This window comes from Aquarana catesbeiana, linkage group LG09, assembly GCF_042186555.1.
Source record: "Aquarana catesbeiana isolate 2022-GZ linkage group LG09, ASM4218655v1, whole genome shotgun sequence".
NCBI classification, from domain to species: Eukaryota; Metazoa; Chordata; class Amphibia; order Anura; family Ranidae; genus Aquarana; species Aquarana catesbeiana.
In genome coordinates this window covers 24,183,650-24,206,669 of record NC_133332.1, presented here as the reverse complement: position 1 = coordinate 24,206,669, position 23,020 = coordinate 24,183,650, and the positions used below count along the sequence as shown (strand labels likewise).

The window sequence follows — 23,020 nt, the reverse complement described above, 5'->3', positions numbered from 1 at the left end:
TAAAAGCACCACTTCGCAAACTTTGGTAAGTTGCATACTGTCATCACATGTCTGAATTGTTTCAGTACCACATCAGCTATGAAAGGAAAACTGCACTGAAACAGAGGATGTCATTGTACCCCTTTTTCTGAAAATGCTGAATGTCTGGTCTGTTTTTTTTTCCATTTCAAAACCAAAACAATGGTAGAGACTTGTGCCATATTACCCGCTGATAAAGTGTCACTAAACCCACAACATAAAAAAAACTATGAATAAATGGTGTATTACATGCTGTTCCTACTCACTGGGCCACTACGGGATTTATTTCATGTATTCTGCAAAAAACCTGGTTGATCCTGCTGCTCTCTATCCCCCCCCCCTTCCTGTTCATGTCCCCAATGCAGTTTGAGATTCTGCAGAGCAGTGTTGGCAGCTCTGCACATGCTCAGTTTTCAGTGTTTCTATGCTGAGCATTTCTTCCCTATCTCATCTGAGCAGCCCATGTGACTATAGAGTCACACATGCGGGTGTTTACATTGTAAATGACATCCCACTCCCTCTCTCCTCCTCAATACCCACTAACCAGCTAAACACAATGCGGGTGGGATATTACATCTACTGTAGATTGATGGAGGCATCACCTCCCTGTTATTCCAAGACACAGGCTGGAGGGGCATGGCACAGGCTGTGATTGGCAGAAATACGCCCACATTCATTCATTTGGGTACAGCGTTGCATGACTGTGCAATTGTCAGGTAAAGTAACGCAGTGCAGTATCACAAAAAATGGCATGGTCATAAAAGGGGGGGTACATTTTCCATAGGTCAAGTTGTTAAAGCAGTTTTAAACCGCTGGTGATAAAAATTTTTTTTTTTTTAAATCCTGCAAGGCAATGTCATAATGTGCTAATATGCATTGCATACTAGCGCATTATTAGAAACTTCACTTAGAACAAAGCTCTCCAGCACCGCAATGTCAGCGCTGAGACAGCTGACATCTTCACTCGGTCTACCTTATGGGTTCGCGGCCTTCAGCTACATGAATGGCCGGGAGCGCCATGACGTCACTCCCACGCATTCGCGCACTGGAGTCGCCGTTTCTGGCACGGGCTCTGAAGATTCGGCACTGTAAGCCGGACCTTCAGAGGGCATGCGTCAATGATGTCATCGGCCGCATGCACTTTGAACTGTGCAAGTTTAGGAGATATTCACAGTACTTACATGTAAGCCTTATTATAGGCTTGCCTGTAGGTTCAAGTGGTGTAATAGAGTTTACAACCACAAACTCTCTTTTTTAAATTTTTACCTACAGGTAAGCTTATAATAAAGCTTACAGTACCTGTAAGTAAAATGAGTAACTCCTAAAACCTGCACCGTTTAGGAGATATTCTAGAAAGCAGCAGCCGGTGAGAGCGACATCATCACAACTCGACCATTCAAGTGGCCGCAGCCCGCGAACCTGGAAGGAAGAGCGGGTGGAGATGGTAGCCCCTGCATCAGAGGCAGTGTGCCACTGGTGGGCTTCGTTTCAAGGCAAGTCTTTCATAATGTGCTAGTATGCGGTGCATACTAGCACAATATGATATTGCCTTGCAGGAAGAAACTTTTCTTTTTTTTTTAAACAAGAATTTACTACTGTGGAACTGTAGCTGTGCTAAAAATGTAAAAATTAATATTAAACCTGAAAAGAATATTTACTTTTCAGTATAAGCTATGAAGCAAAAAAAAAAGAAATACATTAAACTAATTGTGAAAAAAAATTTTTGTGAAAAAATTGATATCAATACAAGACATATATAAAAAAAACATATATAAAAATTAGACTTCTTGTGATAGTGCTGAATAAAGTCCAAAATAATGAATGTTCCAATAATTCAAAAATAACACTCAGTGATTTGACATAACGAAGTGAATCCCCAACTGATGAATTGCATGCTTACCAGAAAGGTAAGCCAATTAGACTGATGGCTTAAACCCAGCCCGGGCCTTGATTGGAAAATAGTCACAATATGATGGATTCGTAGCAGACTTAAATCACAGGATAACGTTGATTCCACATTACGAAATCATCCCGGAAAATAAAATAAATATGGCATAGCGTAATATTGTCACAAGTAAGCAATTAAGATAAATTAGAATAACACTCACAATGTGAAAAAAGGAGAAAAGTGCATGAGAAACACCCAGTGAATGTAGCAAATCAGTGCACCAACGCCACGCAGAGAGCCTCCTTACCAGATGGCAAACCCAAAAATGCAGATATCCTACCGAACAGATGGATCACCGACTGGATGTATGAGGCTACCCTGTTTCCCCAAAAATAAGACCTAGCGTGATTGTCGGTGATGGCTGCAATATAAGCCCTACCCCCCAAATAAGCCCTAGTTAAAGTCCTTGTAGGTCTTATTTTCAGGGTAGGGCTTATTTTTGGGGAAACAGGGTAGGGCTTATTTGGGGGGTAGGGCTTATATTGCAGCCATCACCGACAATCACGCTAGGTCTTATTTTCGGGGAAACAGGGTAGTAGATGGACGGAACAGACTCACGGCATTAAACCAAAGGCTCCATACTTTGCAAATAAGGATCATCTCTTCCTCAGAGAACATCTTTGCTGGTTGATGTTCCACCTACCCGTTATGATATCTGCATTTTTGGGCTGGGTTTAAGCCATCAGTCTAATTGGCTTACCTTTCTGAAGCATGAAGTTCATCAGTTGGGGATTCACTTCGTTATGTCAAATCCACTGAGTGTTATTTTTGAATTATTGGAACATTCATCATTTTGGACTTTATTCAGCACTATCACAAGAAGTCTAATTTTTATATATGTTTTTTATATATGTCTAATGCCCCGTACACACGGTCGGACTTTGTTCGGACATTCCGACAACAAAATCCTAGGATTTTTTCCGACGGATGTTGGCTCAAACTTGTCTTGCATACACACGGTCACACAAAGTTGTCAGAAAATCCGATCGTTCTAAACGCGGTGACGTAAAACACGTACGTCGGGACTATAAACGGGGAAGTGGCCAATAGCTTTCATCTCTTTATTTATTCTGAGCATGCGTGGCACTTTGTCCGTCGGATTTGTGTACACACGATCGGAATTTCCGACAACGGATTTTGTTGTCGGAAAATTTTTTCTCCTGCTCTCCAACTTTGTGTGTCGGAAAATCCGATGGAAAATGTCCGATGGAGCCCACACACGGTCGGAATTTCCGACAACACGCTCCGATCGGACATTTTCCATCGGAAAATCCGACCGTGTGTACGGGGCATTAGAGTATTGATATAAATTTTTTTTCAGAAAAATTTTTTTTCACAATTAGTTTTATATATATATTTTTTTTGCTTCATAGCTTATACTGAAAAGTAAATAATCTTTTTCAGGTTTAATATTAATTTTTACATTTTTAGCGCAGCTTCTCTGTTCCATATTTGTTTTGTGTATATCCCACAATAAGCTGCTGCTTATTAGATTCTTCCAAGCGCAGTTTTTTCTCCTTTCTGTTTAAGAATTTACTACTGCTTTAACCACTTGCCGTCCGCTGCACGCCGATATACATCGGTACAATGGCAGCGGTGGGCAAATGGGCGTACCTGTAGGTCCCCTTTAATTGGCAGGGTTAGCGGGCGGCACGGGCCCGCCGCGTACAGCGTGGCCGTGCCCGCGGGACCCGCGGATTGGATGTCCGCCGGTCTCCCGGCGATCGTGTCATGAAGCCACAGAACGGGGAAGTGCCTATGTAAACAAGACATTTCCCTCTTCTGACTTGTGACATGACAGAGATCACTGCTCCCTGTCATCGGGAGCATTGATCGCTGCTTTGTGAGTTGTAGCCCACCCCTCCCACAGTTAGAATCACTCCCTAGGACACACTTAACCCCTTGATCACCCCCTAGTGTTTAACCCCTTCCCTGTCAGTGTCATTTACACAGTAATCAGTACATTTTTATAGCACTGATCGCTGTATAAATGACAAAGGTCCCAAAATAGTGTCAAAAGTGTCCGATGTGTCCGCCATAATGTCACAGTCACGATAAAAATTGCAGATCGCCACCATTACTAATAGAAAAAATAATAATAATAATAAAAATGCCATAAAACTATCCCCTATTTTGTAGACACTATAACTTTTGCGCAAATCAATCAATATACGCTTATTGCGATTTTTTTTTACCAAAAATATGTAGAAGAATACATATCGGTCTAAACTGAGGAAAAAAATATTTTTTTAATATATTGGGGGGGGGGGGGGATATTTATTATAGCAAAAAGTAAAAAATAATGCATTTTTTCAAAATTGACGCTATTTTTTTGCTTATAGCGCAAAAAATAAAAACTGCAGAGGCGATCAAATACCACCAAAAGAAAGCTCTATTTGTGGGAAAAAAAGGACGTCAATTTTGTTTGGGTGCAACGTCGCACGACCGCGCAATTGTCAGTTATAACGACGCAGTGCCGAATCGCAAAAAGTGCTCTGGTCAGGAAGGGGGTAAAATCTTCCGGGGCTGAAGCAGTTAAGGGACAGACATAACAATAAAAGTGGCTGCTGAGTAAACATAAAATTCTCACCTTCCACATAATACTTACACGATGAATGGTTCCAGAAGTCTTCACCGTCACAGGTGTCTTCAGGCTCAGATCTGCCTGTTGGAAGTTAAGAAAGACCTTATGAAGTAAGGTCAGTCAGTACGAAGGAATAACAACCACTTCACCCATTTCTACCTAAAGACCCCATTTAAGGGAATAGATATAAGTGAAAAAAAATGAAATAAAAAGAAAATAATAAAAAAAAAAAAAAGAACAAGAAAAAAAAATTCAGTAAGCTTTTGCAGAAGGTAACAGTGTTCCTACTTTATATACAGTTTTTCTCCTACCTTCTTTTTTCTGCATAATGGTGGCAGGAGAGGAGAACCCCATAAGCGCTGGTTGGGGATAATTAATGATACCTGCAAAAAGTTAAAAAATCAAACAAAAAAAAAGTTTAAAAAAAAAAAAAAAGTTTTAGAATTTGTGGCCTTTGTGGCATAAATTTTATTACCCTCTTACCGCCAGCCCAGCTTTACACCGGAGGCATTTCCTGGGCTTTCTGATCATGCGATCACTGCGATTGGCTGTCACAGTACCATGGAACAAATCCATCCAGAACCAAACCCTTTAGTTTCCTTTGTCGGGAGTGCATGGCTAGCAGCAATACACCAACAATAAGTAGAAAGGAGCGCCAGCACTCAACCAATCGACCTCAGGGTTTTAGGGAGGTCATTTTACATGAGCAATATGCAAAAATGCAAATGTAAACCATACCACACTTGTTTTATGGTTTGCTATGCATTTTTATATATTGCACTTGCAAAGTTACCCCAATAAAAATCCTAAGGAGGATTGATAGATGCTAGCTGTGTCTTCTATTGGCTGTCACAGCAGTCACATGCTTGGGAGGCAGACCAATAGAAATACAAAGATGAAAGGCTGACGACTTTCCAAAGATGCAATACATAAAGTTTGTTGAATTCTTCAGAACATTAACCTCTGGGCCGCCAGCGCTTCCCGGCTCTTTAGGAGGTTTAGGATGCCGGGAGGTGAGGTGGGGTTAATGATCATGTGACCGCTGTGACTGACTGTCATGGCGGTCACACGATCGGAAAGTTCCCGTTCGCAAGCAGCGATCGGTAACTTTCCATTAGCCAATGGTAACTGTGCTGGGAGCAGGCAGGGTGCGCGCTCTCGGGACAGCACCAATTCACGCAAATATGCAGCCGCTGGGTGCCAAGGCCCACCTGCCATGAGGCCGCATATTTGCGTGCGGCTGGCGCCAAGGGGTTAATACACAAGCACTACAGCTCCAAAAGAAAGGACAGTTATGAGTAGGTACATTCCATGTGAAATGCATTAACTGTCCTCTGTCCATTTTGGAGCTGTGGTGCTTGTATTTTAATGTTGTGAAGACTTCAACAAAACTTTGTTTTTCCGTTACATCGTTGGGAGTGAGGTCAGCCTTTCATCTTTGTATTTCTATTCCCGTGTTCACAGATCAGACCAGCAACTGCTGGTGTATGGAGGGGCTGTCGGCCTAAAAGCCCACCTGGAGCGGTGACTCTGTTTTGTTAGTTATAGTGGGAGCCAGACTAACCCATTGGAAAAAATGACTTTATATCCACCGCTAGCAGTCACCTTGAGTGCTTCGTGCTGGGAACGGTCACCGACAGCAACCACTGACGAAGGATATAAAGCCCACCACTGTGCCGCTATATTTATGTGTACAGAAGGTGGCTACAGGCTAACCAAGATCTTGCAATCCAGGCAATCCCTCTCCTTTCCTATGGGAATGAACGATGCTTCATACACATTTCTCCATTCTTAAATGATATCTAAAGCCTTGTTTTTTTTTTTTTTTTTTTTAAAACATACATGTAATACTTACCTCCTCTGTGTAGTTGGTTTTGCACAGAGTGGCCCTGATGCTCCTCTTCTGGGGTCCCTCAGCGGGGCTCCTCCCCTTCACGAGTGCCCCGTCTGAGAAGCACTCTCCCTCGGGACACCCTTGCGGGCGTGCTCCCGCGTCCTGCTGCTGCGTCCATTGACACAGACAGCAGGACTCGGCTTTGCCCCCCCGGCTCTCGTGTCATTGGATTTGATTAACAGCAGCGGGAGCCAATGGCTGCGCTGCTATCAATATATCCAATCAGGACCCGAGACACCGGCTGGAGCGGGTGTGCTCATCCCTGGCGCAGGAACGATCGGGCTCAGGTAAGTTAAAAGGGGGCTGGTGCACTACAAGAGGTTTTGCACTTCAATGCATAGAATGCATTGAGGTGAAAAACTGTATAGGTTTACAACCCCTTTAAAGTGCAAGTAAAGCCATCTGCCCCAGCCATGACACTGTTAAAGCAAGGCGTAGGCCTTAGCAGATAGGGGTGTGGCTTTTCTTACACGGGACTCTTGCACAAATGAAATGTCACCTCAAAATATCATGCAGGCACCTTGTGGTGTCTTTGAGTACATGCCTTCTTTGAGTAAATACCAGTGCCACCCACTTGCATTCCAACCCCTAAGGTTGTCCATAGGGTCCGAATTTCTACCTTCGTTCCTTCAGAAGCTAAGCCTCAGAATTCTGCTGTCAGATCCTGGAGCCTGGACTGTCCCACTGATGTTCTGCAAATTTGGCAGCTGAATGGAAGCCACAGGGGGTAGAGGTTACTCTTAGCTTGGGAAGAAGCTAAGGTCCCACACACAGCCTGGTCCTAGGATGCGAGAGAGGCTCCTATGTTCTTAGCATTGTCCTTAAGCGCAGCACCAGAAAGTAATACCTCCTACCCACTTGCTGTAATTAAAGTGACTCTGTTTCTTGGTTAAAAAAGACGTTTAAAAAGCAGTACCTGCAAAAGAAGAGACTCTATACTCACCTGTCCAGCCTAGAGTTATGGCTGGCCTAAAGTGGTTGTAAACCTCAGACATGAAATATGTACAAAGCATATGCCTCTATAGCAGGGATATGCAATTAGCGGACCTCCAGCTGTTGCAGAACTACAAGTCCCATGAGGTATAGCAAGATGACAGCCACAAGCATGACACCCAGAGGCAGAGACATGATGGGACTTGTAGTTTTTGCAACAGCTGGAGGTCCGCTAATTGCATATCCCTGATCTATAGTGTGTACTTGTCTCATTTAATAGAGAAGGTTTTTTTTTGTTTTTGTTTTTTTTGGAATCATACTTACCTAGGTCGATGCAGCATCGATCTGATGCTGCATCTGTCCCCTGCCGGCTCTAACACTGAGAACCGAGCGATCAAACACCACCGAGCGCTCGGTTCTCACAGCTCCCTAAGCAGAGATCTGGTGACTGTCAGTCAGCAGCTCTCTGCCCTGCACCCCCCCCCTGCGCGCTCACTGGAGCACTGGGCTGTGGAGGGGGCGGGAGCGGCCGGCTCAGGCTCTCAACAGCTTTAGGAGAGGCTGAGCCGGGTGCCGGTCTAAGCATGTGGGCAGATCTTTCCCGAGGCCTGGAGCAGCTCTGTGACGTCAGGCTTCAGCCCGCTGTCTGCTGAAAATGGGTCACAGGAGTGCAGGACGAACTGCACTGCTGTTATCCACAGGAGAAGTACAGCCAAAAAAGATTTGGCTGTACTTCTCCTTTAAAAGCACTAAGTGTCATTTCTGTCTGCTGCTTTATTCCTCTGCTATCAGCGTGAATCACCTCTGACAGACTTTCCTGACACCAAGAGAAAAAAAGGTGACAGGGGAAAAAGCTCCAGCTGATTGACAGCCTCAGCTCTGAATCTGTGTGCTGTGTGAAAGGGTGTGGGGGTCTCTTTCCTCCAATCAGCTCTCAGCGCTCTTCTCACTGAGCTCTGCTCTCCGTCCCCTTTTTTCTGAACTCTCAGACAAGTTGTATAAATTCTATACTTTGAATGGCTGTAAAGAGAAGACTGCAGATAAACAGGTACAGTTTATTACCGTGTTTCCCCGAAAATAAGCCCAGGTCCTTTATTGATTTTTGCAACAAAAGACACAGTAGGGCTTATTTTCGGCGTAGGTCTTACCATGTAATGTGCTGTCTTCTCTCCCCCTCTCCCTCCCTGCCTGTCAGGAATCCCCAATGTGAACTGAGTTAAAAATGTTTGTAAAATCCAATAAACCACTCTATTACAGTAGTATATAATGTACAATGTGTTTGTTTCTGTAATATATTTGTGCCAAATACCTTGGTTATAGCGCCGCTCTGCGCTTCTGTGATCCGCCCGAGCTCTCTTCCCCGCAATTATATTACAGAAACACACACATTGTACATTATATACTACTGTAATAGAGTGGATTCTAGGATTTTACAAGCATTTTAAACTAGGGCTTATATTGCAGCCCTCCTGGAAAATAACGCTAGGTCTTATTTTCGGGGTAGGTCTTATTTTCGGGGAAACACGGTAGAAAGGATTCGTTTCATCTCTGTGTATCACCTGAGGATAGCCACTTCACTGGGTATATGTAAGGGTTTACAACCACTTTAAGAATGCTCACATTGAACACTTTCAGGTGTGTCAGATGCCTTGTGTTCGCCGCTGTGTGTTGCAGTTCCTTCTGCTAACCGATATGTCACTGCTGTGTCCTGTAGTTACACAGAACTTGGTGGGAGATGTAAGCATCTGACACTACTGGAAGTGTCAAATGCGACAAGGCCAATGCTCTGCAAGAGCGCCATGATCGGACGGACAGGCAACTATATAGCGTCTCCCTTATGCCCTTTTCACCAAGTGACAGAGTCCGTATAAGCCCAAAAAAATGACTCCTTCAGTAAATCTACTAATTGTATCTTGCATGTGGTAAAAAAAGAAGCTACAAGGTTACAAAAGCACATGTCAGGTTTCTTCATGACACAATAAAAAAAATAAGTCAGTAGCGGATAGAAAACATTCAAGCAATAAAACTGGACTTACGTGGTTCTCGATCCGTGTCTACGTGGCCATCTATCGGTCGAACAGTATCTGGGCCAATGACGTGCATTAATTCTTCCTCATAGGACAGGTACTGTAACTCCAAGCCAGGAGCACCGCTGTTACGCTGAAAATACTTGCGCTGGTCGACCATCTTTGCCTTTACACGTCTTTTAATATCTCTTAGTCTCTTCTTGCAGTTTTCTGGACTTCGGGGCTGGGTTCCTGCTGCGTTGACCGCCTCTACAATCCTGGACCACAGAAAGTTCTTACGGGCTTGAGAGGTAGTGGCTGCATCCTTGCCAATAATACTGTCCCACACGCCGACGGCTTCATGTACCAAAGCGCAGTTTTCATCAAAGGAAAATTTGATGTTACGGGGAGCTTTGGTGTAAGAGTAATCACCCTGCCCATAACTGCCAACGCCGGGATCACTGGTGCCGCTTCCATTTTGAACACACACACCGCCCTTTTCTCCTGCCTTGTCCACGCTGCCTTGGCTCTGAAGGACATGTTGTGGACTCCTGAGCATGTACTCCAGTTTGAACAGGTTGGCCACCTTGCTTTCCAATGGTGTCAACTGCATAAACAACGGGTGGCCAGGTCCAGAACCGTGCTTTCGGACTGAAGCTAGTTTCTCCATTAGTCTATGCCTGTAAAGATGCCAGTGTTTCTTGGCCTCCTCTATGCCTCTCTGCACCACACCGACAGAATTCACATTATTGAGGACCTTCTGCCAAATCAAAACTTTCTGCGCAAATGGGGTAATTCTGGCTCTTTCCCCGAAAAGTCTGTCGTAGTGTTCTAACAATTCAGTCACCAGAACAAATTCTTCGGAGGCTGAAAATCGAGGGCGTCGTCTCACTTCCTTATCGGTGATACTACTTGTGGATCCCGTTTTTAGGTATCCTTCTCTGCTGGATAGCACATCAACCTGATGCTCTGTCAGAAGACAAATGTACTAAAATTTACTTCTTACATACAGAAACTGCATACACTTTAAAGCAGGCTTTTTCAACTAAGGTTCCTCTAGAGCAGGGGTCTCCAAACTTTTTACTTCAAGGGCCGCATCATATATTTTCACAGATATTTGTGGGCCGAAAAAAAAAAAAAGTTATTTAGAAATGAATCCTCAGCCATGAAATAAAACAGAATTTGAAAGGCTGCCATCAGAGACCGGAGCCTCGCGCACCAGGGCTAAACACTTAAACTTTCCCCATACGGAACATCTGTGTCCCCATCAGAGACTCCCTGCCCATTTCTGTCCCCAGCAGAGCCTCCCCCCATCCTTGTGTCCCCCTCCCACATTTGTGTCCCCACCAGAGACTCCCTGAACAACTGTGTCCCCATCAGAGCATCCCCCCTGATTATGTGTCCCCATCAGAACCCCCCCTTCCCCAAACACTTGTGTCCTCTATCAGAGTCTTCCTTCCATATTTGTGCCCCCATCAGAGACCCCCTTAACAATTGTGTCCCCATCATAATCCTCCCTGAATATGTGTACCCATCAGAGCCCCCCCCCCCAAACACTTGTGTCCTCTATCAGAGTCCCCCTTCCACATTTGTGCCCCCATCAGAGACCCCCTTTCCCATTTCTGTCCCCAGCAGAGCCTCCCCCCATCCTTGTGTCCCCCTCCCACATTTGTGTCCTCACCGGAGACTCCCTGAACAACTGTGTCCCCATCAGAGCATCCCCCCTGATTATGTGTCCCCATCAGAGCCGCCCCCCCCCCCCCAACACTTGTGTCCTCTATCAGAGTCCCCCTTCCACATTTGTGCCCCCATCAGAGACCCCCTGAACAATTGTGTCCCCATCATAATCCCCCCTGAATATGTGTCCCCATCAGAGCCCCCCTTCACACTTATGTCCTCCATTACAGCCCCCTCCCTCCACATCTTTTGTCCCCCATCAGAGTCCCCCCCTTCTCTTGCGTCCCCACCAGAGCACATTTCTTTCTCCATCAGTCTCCCTGTACCATCCTATATTTCCCCTGTAGATCTGTGTACATTACCGCTGTGGTACTGAGGCTGGAGGGGCGTGACACAGCTTGCGACTGGCAAAAAATCCGCTCCCACACCCTCGGTTACGGCAAGAAGCTCTGAAGGTCCGGCACAGTATACTGGACCTTCAAAGCGCATGCTCCGCTGACATCAGCGGCTGCATGCAGGGTGTATATCTCCTAAACGGTGCAGGTTTAGGAAATGTATTAATTTTACCTACAGGTAAGCCTTAATATAGGCGTACAGTACCTGTAGTAAAAATAACAAAGCGGGGTTTACAACTGCTTTAAAGCATGTTTCAGCACCAGTCTAGATATGCTGAACACAACAAACCTTCACAAGAGTAATAGCTGTCCCTTAACCTCTTCACGTCCGCGTTATAGCCGAAAGACGGCTACAGTACAGCGTGGGCCTAAATTGCCAGGAGGGCGTCCATGTACGCCCTCCCATGCATGAGCTGCTTGCGGGGCGCCCTGCGGCTTGCTCTGTGATCAGCGAGTCCCCTTACCAATGACAGCTGATCATGTGATGTAAACAGAGCTGGTAATCAGAAATAAAAAAAAGGGGCGATTACCGCCAGGAGTAAACGGGTCATCAGTCCCGCACACTCCAGAACAACTGCTGCTAAGCAGTGCCACCTACCAGTGCCATATCAGCACTGCTAAGCAGTGCCCACCAGTGCCACCTATTAATGCCCACCAGTGCCACCTATCAGTGCCCTTAAGTGCTGCCAATCAGTGCCTCATCATCAGTGCCCCCAATCAGTGCAGCCTCATCAGTGCCACCTATCAGTGCCGCCTCATAAGTATTGATTAAATACCACCAAAAGAAAGCTCTATTTGTGTGGAAAAAAAAATGATAAACATTTCATATGGGTACAATGTTGCATGACCGCGCAATTGTCATTCAAAGTGTGACAGCGCTGAAATTGGCCTGGGCAGGAAGGGGGTGAAAGTGTCCAGTAAGCAAGTGGTTAAACAAGTGATTAGAAGGCTTCAGTGGGCTTTCAGCAAGTTGCAGCACTTCTATAACCCTGCGTGATCCAGACCTTGGACAAGCGCTTTAGCATGCCAGGTAGCCGCCTCCAGTTTGGAACCCACAGAACACACTGAAAATTTGACTTTTTTCATACATACCTTTTGCTTCTGAGTCATCATCAGTTGTCATTTCTGCTTCATCAACCCGCTTAATCCACAGCAAAGTATCCGGGTTATAAATCAAATCACCTAAAGAATGCGAGATTGAATAAAGAGGTGAAGATTTCTTTTCTATTATACATTTAAAAAAAAATGTCTTTATATAATTTTACATGTATGAAGGGAAAACTTTAAAGTGGTTGTAAAAGCCTCAAGGTTTTTCTTGAGGCACAAAAACCTTCTGTGCTGCACCTCCTACCCCAGGCACCCCCCCCCCCCTTTTTTTCTTACCTGAGCCTGATCCAATCCAGCGATGCGCACAAGCACAGCAGATCCAGCTGCTGTCTCTCTCCTCATTGGACAGATTGATAGCAGCAGGAGCCATTGGCTCCCACTGCTGTCAATCGAATTCAGTGACACGGGAGTGGGGGGCGGGGCCAAGTCCTGGTGTCTGTGTCAATGAACGCAGCAGTGGGACACGGGAATGAGCCTGCAAGGGTTCCCCCAGGGAAAGTGGCTTGACTGTGGGGGCACCCGATGAAGAGGAGGGGCCTGGAGCACCCACAGGGCACCCCAGAAGAAGGGGATCGGGGCTGCTCTGTGCAAAACGATTGCACAGAGCAGGTAAGTATAACATGTTTGTTATTTTTATGAAAAGCAAAACAAGGGTTTACAACCCCTTTAACCGTCGTGCGCTGATTGGCAACCGATATACGTCGGCACAATGGCACGGCTCCGCAAATGGGCGTACAGGTACGTCCCCATTAAGACGCGGCATTGTGGGCTCGCGCACGGCCGCTGTGTGCTCCATGACTGCAGGCTCGGTGTCCGCCGGTGTCCCGCGATCGTGTCACGGAGCGGCAGAACGGGGAGTTGCCTATGTAAATAAGGCATTACCCTGTTCTGCCTTGTGACATGACAGAGATCACTGCTCCCTGTCATCGGGAGCAGTGATCGCTGTCATGTCAGTGGTAGCCCACCCCACCCCCCACAGTTAGAATCACTCCCCAGGACACACTTAACCCCTTGATCGCCCCTTAGTGTTTAACTCCTTCCCTGCCAGTGACATTTATACAGTAATCAGTGCATTTTTATAGCACTGATGGCTGTATAAATGACAATAGTCCCAAAATAGTGTCAAAAGTGTCCGATATGTCCGCCATAATGTCACAGTCACGATTAAAAAAAAAAAAAAAAAAAAAAAAAAACGCAGATCGCTGCCATTAATAATAAAAAATTATAATACAAATGCCATAAATCTATCCCCTATTTTGTAGATGCTCTTTTGCGCAAACCAATCAATATACGCTTATTGCGATTTTTTTTTTAACCAAAAATATGTAGAAGAATAAATATCGGCCTAAACTGAGGAAAAATTCAGTTTTTTTATATATTTTTGGGGGATTTTTATTATAGCAAAAAGTAAAAAGTAATGCGTTTTTTTTCAAAATTGTCGCTCTTTTTTTGTTTAAAAAAAAAAAAACAAAAAACGCAGAGGTGATCAAATACAACCAAAAGAAAGCTCTATTTGTGGGAAAAAAAGGACGTCAATTTTGTTTGGGTGCAACGTTGCACGACCGCGCAATTGTCAGTTAAAGCGACGCAGTGCTGAATCGCAAAAAGTGCTCTGGTCAGGAAGGGGGTAAAGTAGCATAGTAATATAACATAATAATTTTTATTCAATGTTGAAGACAAAGAACAGCCAGCGAAGAAATGTATTTGACTTTTTCTTGGTTTGTGAAAACCGTTTACAATACACAGCAGACCACCCAGGTAACACCAACATGTGACGCTGAGCCTCCATGATTGAAAGAACTGAAATCCAATGAATGAAAGGAGTGGGGGCCAGAGACAGACAAGACTGCAGAGGAAAAACTAGATGATGCTGATTGTCCTCCAGCCAAGAAATGAGACGGCTCTATCTGACTTGCTGCAGCTTCTAAGGCACATTGTGAGAAGCTCAGAGTGTGCAGTGAAATCAGAGTAAGATAATTCAAGTGATTGTAAAGGTCTTTTTTTTTTTTTAACCGCTTCCGGACCACCCAACGTACATTTACGGGGCGGCCCGGGTGCGCAAAATCACAAACCTGTATGTGATTTCGTGCACGCAACTTAGGGGGCACGCAACTTAGGGGGCATGCCGCTCCCGTTGTGATTGGACATAGCGGGAGCCAATCAGTGGGTCCGGCAGCCGCGATGCCCGCCGATCGTTAACAGGAGAGACGGATCAGCGGTGTGCTAATCTAAACAAAGCACACCGCTGATCTGTCAGGGAGGAAAAAGTGAGAAATGGTGTTTCTGCTAAGCTGAATCACAATCTCCCTTTTCCTTTAATGTAACACATCCCCCCCCCCAAGTTAGAAACACCTTCCAGGGAACACATTTAACCCCTTGATCGCCCTCTATTCTTAACTCCTTCCCTGCCAGTGTAATTTATACAGTAATCAGTGCATTTTTATAGCTCTGATCGCTGTATAAATGTCACTGTTCCCAAAAAAGTGTCAGAAGTGTCCGATTTGTCCGCTGCAATGTCGCAGTCCCGCTAAAAATCGCTGATCGCTACCATTACTAGTAAAAACAAAAAAATAATAGTAAAAATGTCATAAATCTATCCCCTATTTTGTAGACACTATAAATGCGCAAACCAATCAATATATGCTTATTGGGATTTTTTTTACCAAAAAGAAGAATACATATTGTATTATAGCAGAAAGCAAAATTTTTTTTTTTCCAAAAATGTCGGTCTCTTTTTGTTTATAGCGCAAAAAATAAACACCGCAGAGGTGATCAAATACCACCAAAACAAAGCTCTATTTTTTTGGGGGAAAAAAAGGATATCAGTTTGATTTGGGTACAATGAAGCATGTCAGGTAAAGCAACGCAGTGCCGTATCGCAACAAATGGTCTGGTCAGGAAGGGGGCTGAGTGGCTAAATGATAAAACATGTCTTTACTTACCCGCTCTGTGCAATCGAATTGCAGAGCGGAGCGGAGAGGCGTGAACCTCCTCTTTTCTGGTCCCCCGCCGGCGCTCCTGGCACCTCCCCTTTGTCCAGTGTAACCAGGGGAAGGCACTTCACGTGGGGGGCACTCATGTGTGCTCACACTCTAGCCCCGCAGCTGTGTCTATTGGCGCAGACAGCGGGACTTGGCCCCGCCCCCGTCCCTGCCTTTGATTAATAGCACTGGGAGCCAATGGCTCCCGCTGACACAGCAAAGCCAGCAAGACCTGGAAATGAGGGGAGAGAAGAGCTGCAGACGTGCACAGTGCTGGATCCATGAGGGCTCAGGTAAGTAAAAGTGGGGGTGAGGGGGGATGCGGAGACCTAAACATTTTTTACCTTAATGCAAATTATGCATTAACTACTTAAGGACAGAGCCTCTTTCTGAGATTTGTTGTTTACAAATTAAAAACTGTTTTTTTTTGCTAGAAAATTACTTAGAACCCCCAAACAATATACATTTTTTTCTAACACCCTAGAGAATAAAATGGCGGTCGTTGCAATACTTTCTGTCACACCGTATTTGCGCAGCGGTCTTACAAGCGCACTTTTTTTGGAAAAAATACACTTTTTTGAATTAAAAAATAACACAACAGTAAAGTTAGCCCAATTTTTTTTCTATATTGTGAAAGATAATGTTACGCCGAGTAAATTGATACCCAACATGTCACGCTTCAAAATTGCGCCCGCTCGTGGAATGGCAAAAAACTTTTACCCTTAAAGGGGTTGTAAAGGTAAAATTAAAAAAAAAAAAAAAATAACAAACATGTTATACTTACCTTCACTGTGCAGCTCGTTCTGCACAGAGTGGCCCCGAACCTGGTCTTCTGGGGTCCCTCGGCGGCTGTTTCAGCTCCTCCCCGCAAGCATTCACCACCTTAATGCGAGCTCCCTCGCATGGTGATTAGTGCTTGCGGGCGCGCTCCCGTGATACAGCCGGCGACTATAGCCGCTCACTGTATCACTCGGCCTCGCCCCCCAGCGCGCCGCATCATTGGATGTGATTGACAGCAGCGTGAGCCAATGGCTGCGCTGCTTCCAATCCATCCACTGTAGCCAATCAGCGGCCAGGGTGAGCGGAGGAATAGATGTCGGGAACGCGAAGCTGACTTTCGAGGCATCAGGTAAGTAAAACGGGGGGGCTGGGGGCGGCGGTATTGTCAGAAGTTTTTTCACCTTAATGCATAGAATGCATTAAGGAGAAAAAATTTTTACCTTTACAACCCCTTTAAAAATCTCCATAGGCGACGTTTAAAAAATCTACAGGTTGCATGTTTAAGTAACAGAGGAGGTCTAGGGCTGGAATTATTGCTCTTGCTCTACCAATCACGGCAATACCTCACATGTGTGGTATGAACACCGTTTTCATATGTGGGCGCTAGTCACGTATGTGTACGCTTCTGCACGCGAGCTCGTCGGGACAGGGCGCGTTTAAAAAAAAATAATTTTTTTTCCTTATTTATTTTACATTTTTACACTGTTTAAAAAAAAAAATAAAATTGTGTCACTTTTATTCCTATTACAAGGAATGTAAACATCCCTTGTAATAGAAAAAAGCATGACAGGACCTCTTAAAAATGAGATCTGTGGGGTCAAAAAGACCTCAGATCTCATATTTACATTAAAATGCAATAAAAAAAAATAAATAAATATTTGTCATTTAAAAAAAATGGCCCTTTAAGAGCTATGGGCGGAAGTGACATTTTGACATCGCTTCTGCCCTGCAGTGATATGGAGACGGGTGGGGGGGGCCATCTTCTCCTCACTCATCTCCATACCCAGGCAGGGGACAGACGCTGTCGACAGCTCCGGTTAGCGGCGAAGGGCGTAGGATCGAGGCGGGAGTGTGGGGCCCCTCTCCCGCTGCCAATAAAAGTGATCTTGCGGCGAATCCGCCGCAGAGACCACTTTTACCTTAAACCGGACCGCTCACTGAAGAAGAGGATACCGGGGTTATGGCAGCTAGCTGCTGCCATAACGACGATACCCTCCTTCAAAGTACCGACGTATAACGACGGTGGGCGTTATACCTTTAGGCTTTACAACCACTTTCAGTCCAGGAGAGGAGCGGGTACAACTGTGCAAGACTGAAGGGAAGGTCAGAGTGCAGCTTTACGTTTGGAGTGAACATTAGCTACACACGTTATTTTAGAGCAAGTAATTAAAAGTACATTTTCCTTAAAGCCTAAAATGTATTTGTTGGCTATGTATGGCTATGATAGGGCTGATCGACTCTTAAAGTGGTTTCATAAAAATAACAAACATGCCTATACTTATCTATTCTGTGCATTGGTTTTGCACAGAGCAGTCCCGATCCTCCTATTCTGGGGTCCCTGCCCGTGCTCCAGGAGGGGGAATATGCAAACAAATGCCTCCGCATCTGCCACTCAGAGCGCCGTCAGGGGATGGTGCCCGTCCCGGCCTCCCGTAATGGCTCAAGGAGAAGAGGGGGTGTCCTCTGATGTCGCATATCCGAGAGATCCTAGGAAGGCAAATGGAGTGGCAACCGAAGCCTGGAATCTGACCAGGCCATGACCAACGCGTTTCGCTCCGCTCCCCCCCCCCCCCCCCCCCCGAGCTTAGTCATAGAATGCATTAAGGTGAAAAACATTAAGGCTTTAAAACCACTTTCACTGCTTTATTACCGCTTGCCCCATAGCACATTTACTGCTACAGGGCGGCCATACTGCACAGGATCAAGTGTATATAAGTGATCCTGCACTTCTGGGTATTGGGCGCGAGTGCGCACTGCTGGCGGCTCACTCTGGCTGTGATTCTACACAGCGGGAGCTTATCGGTGGGTCCCACGGGACCCCATGTCCGCCGGCACCCGCTGATCGTTCTGTACACAGGCAGAACGGCGATCTATGTAAACAAGGCAGATTGCCGTTCTATCAGTACAGACGGCAAGGGCTCTGTGTTCCTGTAAAGCCAGAACATGGATCCATGCCTTCCACTAGTAACAGCACCTCCTCCACTACACTGAAACACCAGCTAGGCACACATTTAACCCTTTGATCGCCCCTGATGTTAACCCCTTCCCAGCCAGTGCCATTAGTACAGTGATAGTGCATATTTTTAGCACTGATCACTGTATTAGTGTCACTGGGTATAGCGTTGCACGACTGCGCAATTTTCAGTTAAAGTAACGCAGTGCCGTATCGCAAAAAATGGCATGGTCATTAAGGGGGGGGGGGTTAAAACTTCCGGAGCTGAAGTGGTGAATTTCTTTACTTGTTGATTTACCAACATAAAACCACATGCCAGTGATACCTTGCATCTTGTCTCCCTCCTCCCTCACAGATCCATATGAATTGCTGGAATCTTCAGTTTTAATATGATCAAAGACATCAGAGTAAGCGGAGAGCTCTAAAAACACAAAATCATGATAAATACAGAAACTGCCCATTAGATACGACAAACACCTCTGTGCATAGAAACTAAAGGTTTGTTGACCGCGAGCCTTGCAAACCAATGGACTAAAGCTGGCCATAGATTATGCAATTTTCTTTCCTTCTACCATGGGTGGAAGGAAAGGAAATTGCTCGATTCCCTCATCAACACAGTCAATATTGAAGGGGGAATCCTTCCTGCATCGCTATTGTGTTTTCCCGATAGGGAGTCTTCCTGGCCGGCAAAACACAATGATGACTGCTGGCAGCTGTAGCCACCGGCAATGATCGCATGAAAAAAAAAAAATCCAAGCTGGTTGCACTGAAGTCAATCACTGGATCGACTTCCGTACAACCAGCCTGCCCATAGATGGATTGAATCTCAGCCCGTCCCTGTTGAACCAGCCAAGATTCGATCCATCTAAGGGTGACTTAGAAGATATTGTCACTTTGCCTATTTCTCACCCCCGCCACGTTTTGCTACACGTCTTTTACTATCCAAAGGTCTGTTAAAAGGGTTCGGTCACACTAGTAGTTCGTGGACAGAAAAAGCCCACGGTTGAGCCACATTTTTAATGCCCTCAACCGCTCCCCCTTTAGCTGCAGAGGCAGCGGTCTGGGGTGTACACAAGCTGCCGCCGGAATTATACCACCCGTTTCTTTTGATGGACATAGCACATGCCAAGTGTGACCTATCCAAGCAAATGGGGTTGCTCTGTAAGCACCCCACAACTACCGCGTGTAATGCAGCTGCAGCATGCTACTGCGGGGGTTCAAGTAGGCGACAAGGAGGTGATATAATGCCCCCTTACCGCCTGTCAAATGCTCTCTGAAGAGTGATCTGCATTTGGATCGCAACTGCGAAAGAGCTAAAAGTTTATGTCATTTCAAAAGTCATTTTTTTAACCCTTTCATGTCTACGCCTATTTCTGATATTTGTTGCTTACAAGTTAAAATCTGTATTTTTTTGCTAGAAAAGAACCCCCAAATATTATATATATATTTTTAGCAGAGACTCTAGAGAATAAAATGGTGATGGTTGCAAATATTTTATGTCACACGGTATTTGCGCAGCGGTCTTTCAAACGCACTTTTTTAGGGAAAAAAAAAAAAAGACACTTTCATGAATTAAAAAAAAAAACAAACAGTAAAGTTAGCCCAATTTGTTCATATAATGTGAAAGATGATGTTACGGCGAGTAAATAGATACCTAACATGTCATGCTTTGATATTGCGCACACTTGTGGAATGGCGACAAAATACAGTACCTAAAAGTCTCCATAGGAGACGCTTGATAAAAATGTAACGGTTACCAGGTTAGAGTTACAGAGAAGGTCTAGAATTATTGCTCTCACTCTAACGATCGCAGCGATACCTCACATGTGTGATTTGAACACTGTTTACATATGCGGGCGCAACTTATGTATGCGTTTTCTTTGCTGAGCGAGCTCGCAGGGACGGGGGCGCTTTGAAACATTTTTTTTTTGTCCGATTTATTTTATTTCATTGTATTTTTTTACATTGCCACTTTAAAAAAAAAAAATTCTGATCACTTTTATTGCTGTCACAGGGAATGTAAACATCCCTTGTGACAGTAATAGGTGGTGACAGGTACTCTTTATGGAGGGATCGGCGGTCTAAAAGACCCCAAACCCCTCCTTTGCACTTCAAAGTGGCAGAAGGCGGTGGCGGCGGCCCCTTTGATGGTTATCCCTAAAGAGCCGACTGTCCTCTCTCAAAAAAACGATACTGGGGTGATAACCCCTTAAAGCCGTGGCCGCATATGTGCGCACAGTTGGCGTAAAGGGGCTAATGTGATTGTAAAGGATCGTTTTTTGTTTTTTTTTAAAATAGGAAACATGTCATACGTACCTCCACTGTGCAGCTCGCTTTGCACAGAGTGGCCCCGATCCTCTTTTTCTGGGGTCCCCCGGCAGCTCTCGCCATTGGGCCTGTTGAGCCATTGGCTCCCGCTGCTGTCAATCAAATCCAGTGACGTGGGGGCCGAGTCCTGCTGTCCGCGTCAATTGATGCAGCAGCAGGACACGTGAGCTCGCCCGCACGAGTGCCCCCCGGGAAAAGGGCTTCTCCGACGGGGCACTCGAGAAGAGGAGGAGCCAGGAGCGCCTCGGAGTCACCTCAGAAGAGGAGGATCGGGGCCACTCTGTGCAAAACCCTTGCACAGAGAAGGTAAGTATGACATGTTTGGTATTTAAACATTTTTGATACACTTTACATAGTTCATTTGGGCCAAGCTGGCCCTAGCAAACTATTTCCCTCACTAACATGTGGGGCCGCTGGATGTGCAGTATAAACTGTATGAAGCTGAGACCACAAACAGCATATCGCACTGTTCTGGGTTGGAGCCGAGACCTTCCTGTCTCATACCCGGAACACAGAAGAGTCTATCTAATCACTCAGAGAAAGTGATGTATTCTAGAAACTAATACAAAGCTTCCTCTGAATGGCTGATCTGAGGTTGAGACATCATCAGCCCACCTCTCTGACTCAGCCATTCAGAGGAAGCTTTGTATTCATTGCTAGAATACATCGCTTTCTCTGAATGGCTGAGCACCGATCAGATAATCACTTCTGTGTTCCAGGTATGAGACAGGAAGGTCTCAGCTCCAACCCAGAACACGGTGTGGTATGCTGTGGGTGGCCTCAGTTACATACACAGTTTATACTGCACATCCAGCTGCCTCACATGTTAGTGAAGGACATAGTTAGTTTGGGCCAGCTCGGCCCAAACAATGTAAAGTGTATCAAAAGTTCAGCTTTAACCACTTGCCAACCGTATAATTTAAATATACGGTGGCAAGGTGGCACTGCTGTGCCGGATCAAGTATCTAGTACATGATCCGACACTTCCGGGCTGGGGGAGCGCATGCATGCCGCCAGCAGCACCGCTCCCGCTGTGACTATACAAAGTGGGAGCTAATATGCGAGTACTGCGGACTCGAAGATTGCTGGAACCCACCAATCACCCAGCACACAGGCAGAACAGCAGTCTGCCTATGTAAACAAAGCAAATCACTGTTCTGATAGAAGGGAGGAGGAGGAAGGCATAGATGTCCGCCGGCACCCGCTGATCGTTCTGTACACAGGTAGAACGGGGATCTGTCTATGTAAACAAGGCAGATTGCCGTTCTATCTGTACAGACGGCAAGGACCCTGTGTTCCTGTAAAGCAGGGACATGGATCCATGTCTTCCCCTAGTAAAAGCCCCTCCCACAGTGTACTAAAACGCTGTCTAGGAACACATTTAACCCTTTGATCTCCCCTTATGTTTAACCCTTTCCCAGCCAGTGTCATAATACAGTGACCGTGCATATTTTTACCACTAATCATTGTATTAGTGTCATTGGTCCCCAACAAGTGTCAAAAGTGTCAGTTAGTGTCCGACTGTCTGCCACAATATCGCAGCCCTGCTATAACTGGCTGATTGGAACCACTACTAGTAAAAAATAAAAATATGCCATAGTTTGTTAAAGCTGTAACATTTGCGCAAACCAATCAATATATACGCTTATTGGGATTTATTTTTACCAAAAACATGTAGCAGAATACATTTTGGCCTAAATCGACAAAGAAATTAGATTTTATTTTTTTACTGGATATGTTTTATTATAGCCCAAAGTAAAAAATTGTTTTTTTTCAAAATTGTCAGTCTGTTTTTTGTTTATAGCGCAAAAAAAAAAAAAAAAAAAAAAAAAAGAAGAGGTGATCAAATACCACCAAAAGAAAACTCTTTTTTAGTGGGTAAAAAAGGACATCAATTTTATTTGGGTACAGTGTTGCACGACCGCGCAATTGTCAGTTAAAGAAACGCAGTGCCATATCGCAAAAAATGGCCTTGTCAGGAAGGGGGGGGGGAATCTTCCGGTGGTTCAAGTGGTTAAAGCGGAGTTCCACCCAAAAGTGGAACTTCCGCTCATTTGTCCCCCCCCTCCCTCAGGTGCCACATTTGGCATCTTTGGGGGGGGGGGGGGACACAGAATATCTGTCTTCGACAGGTATCCCTGTTTCCACTTCCGGGAGCCACAGCCGCCGCCATTGACATCACCGCTCGGCTCCCTC

General features: G+C 45.3%; 1 protein-coding gene across 3 annotated transcripts in view; it reads right to left on the bottom strand.

Annotated features, from left to right (window-relative positions):
* The window catches only part of LOC141107430 (uncharacterized), a 40,416-nt gene that overhangs the window by 6,784 nt on the left and 10,612 nt on the right, over nt 1–23,020 (bottom strand). The window contains exons 3-7 of one of the 3 annotated variants that reach the window (XM_073598143.1): nt 18,822–18,917; nt 12,548–12,637; nt 9,414–10,352; nt 4,862–4,933; nt 4,575–4,631 (exon numbers count right to left, since the gene is read on the bottom strand). In XM_073598143.1, coding sequence (XP_073454244.1) covers nt 4,575–4,631; nt 4,862–4,933; nt 9,414–10,352; nt 12,548–12,637; nt 18,822–18,917 — 1,254 coding nt within the window. The remainder of the gene's footprint in view (nt 1–4,574; nt 4,632–4,861; nt 4,934–9,413; nt 10,353–12,547; nt 12,638–18,821; nt 18,918–23,020) is intronic. The other 2 variants (XM_073598144.1, XM_073598145.1) reach the window with 2 other exon arrangements.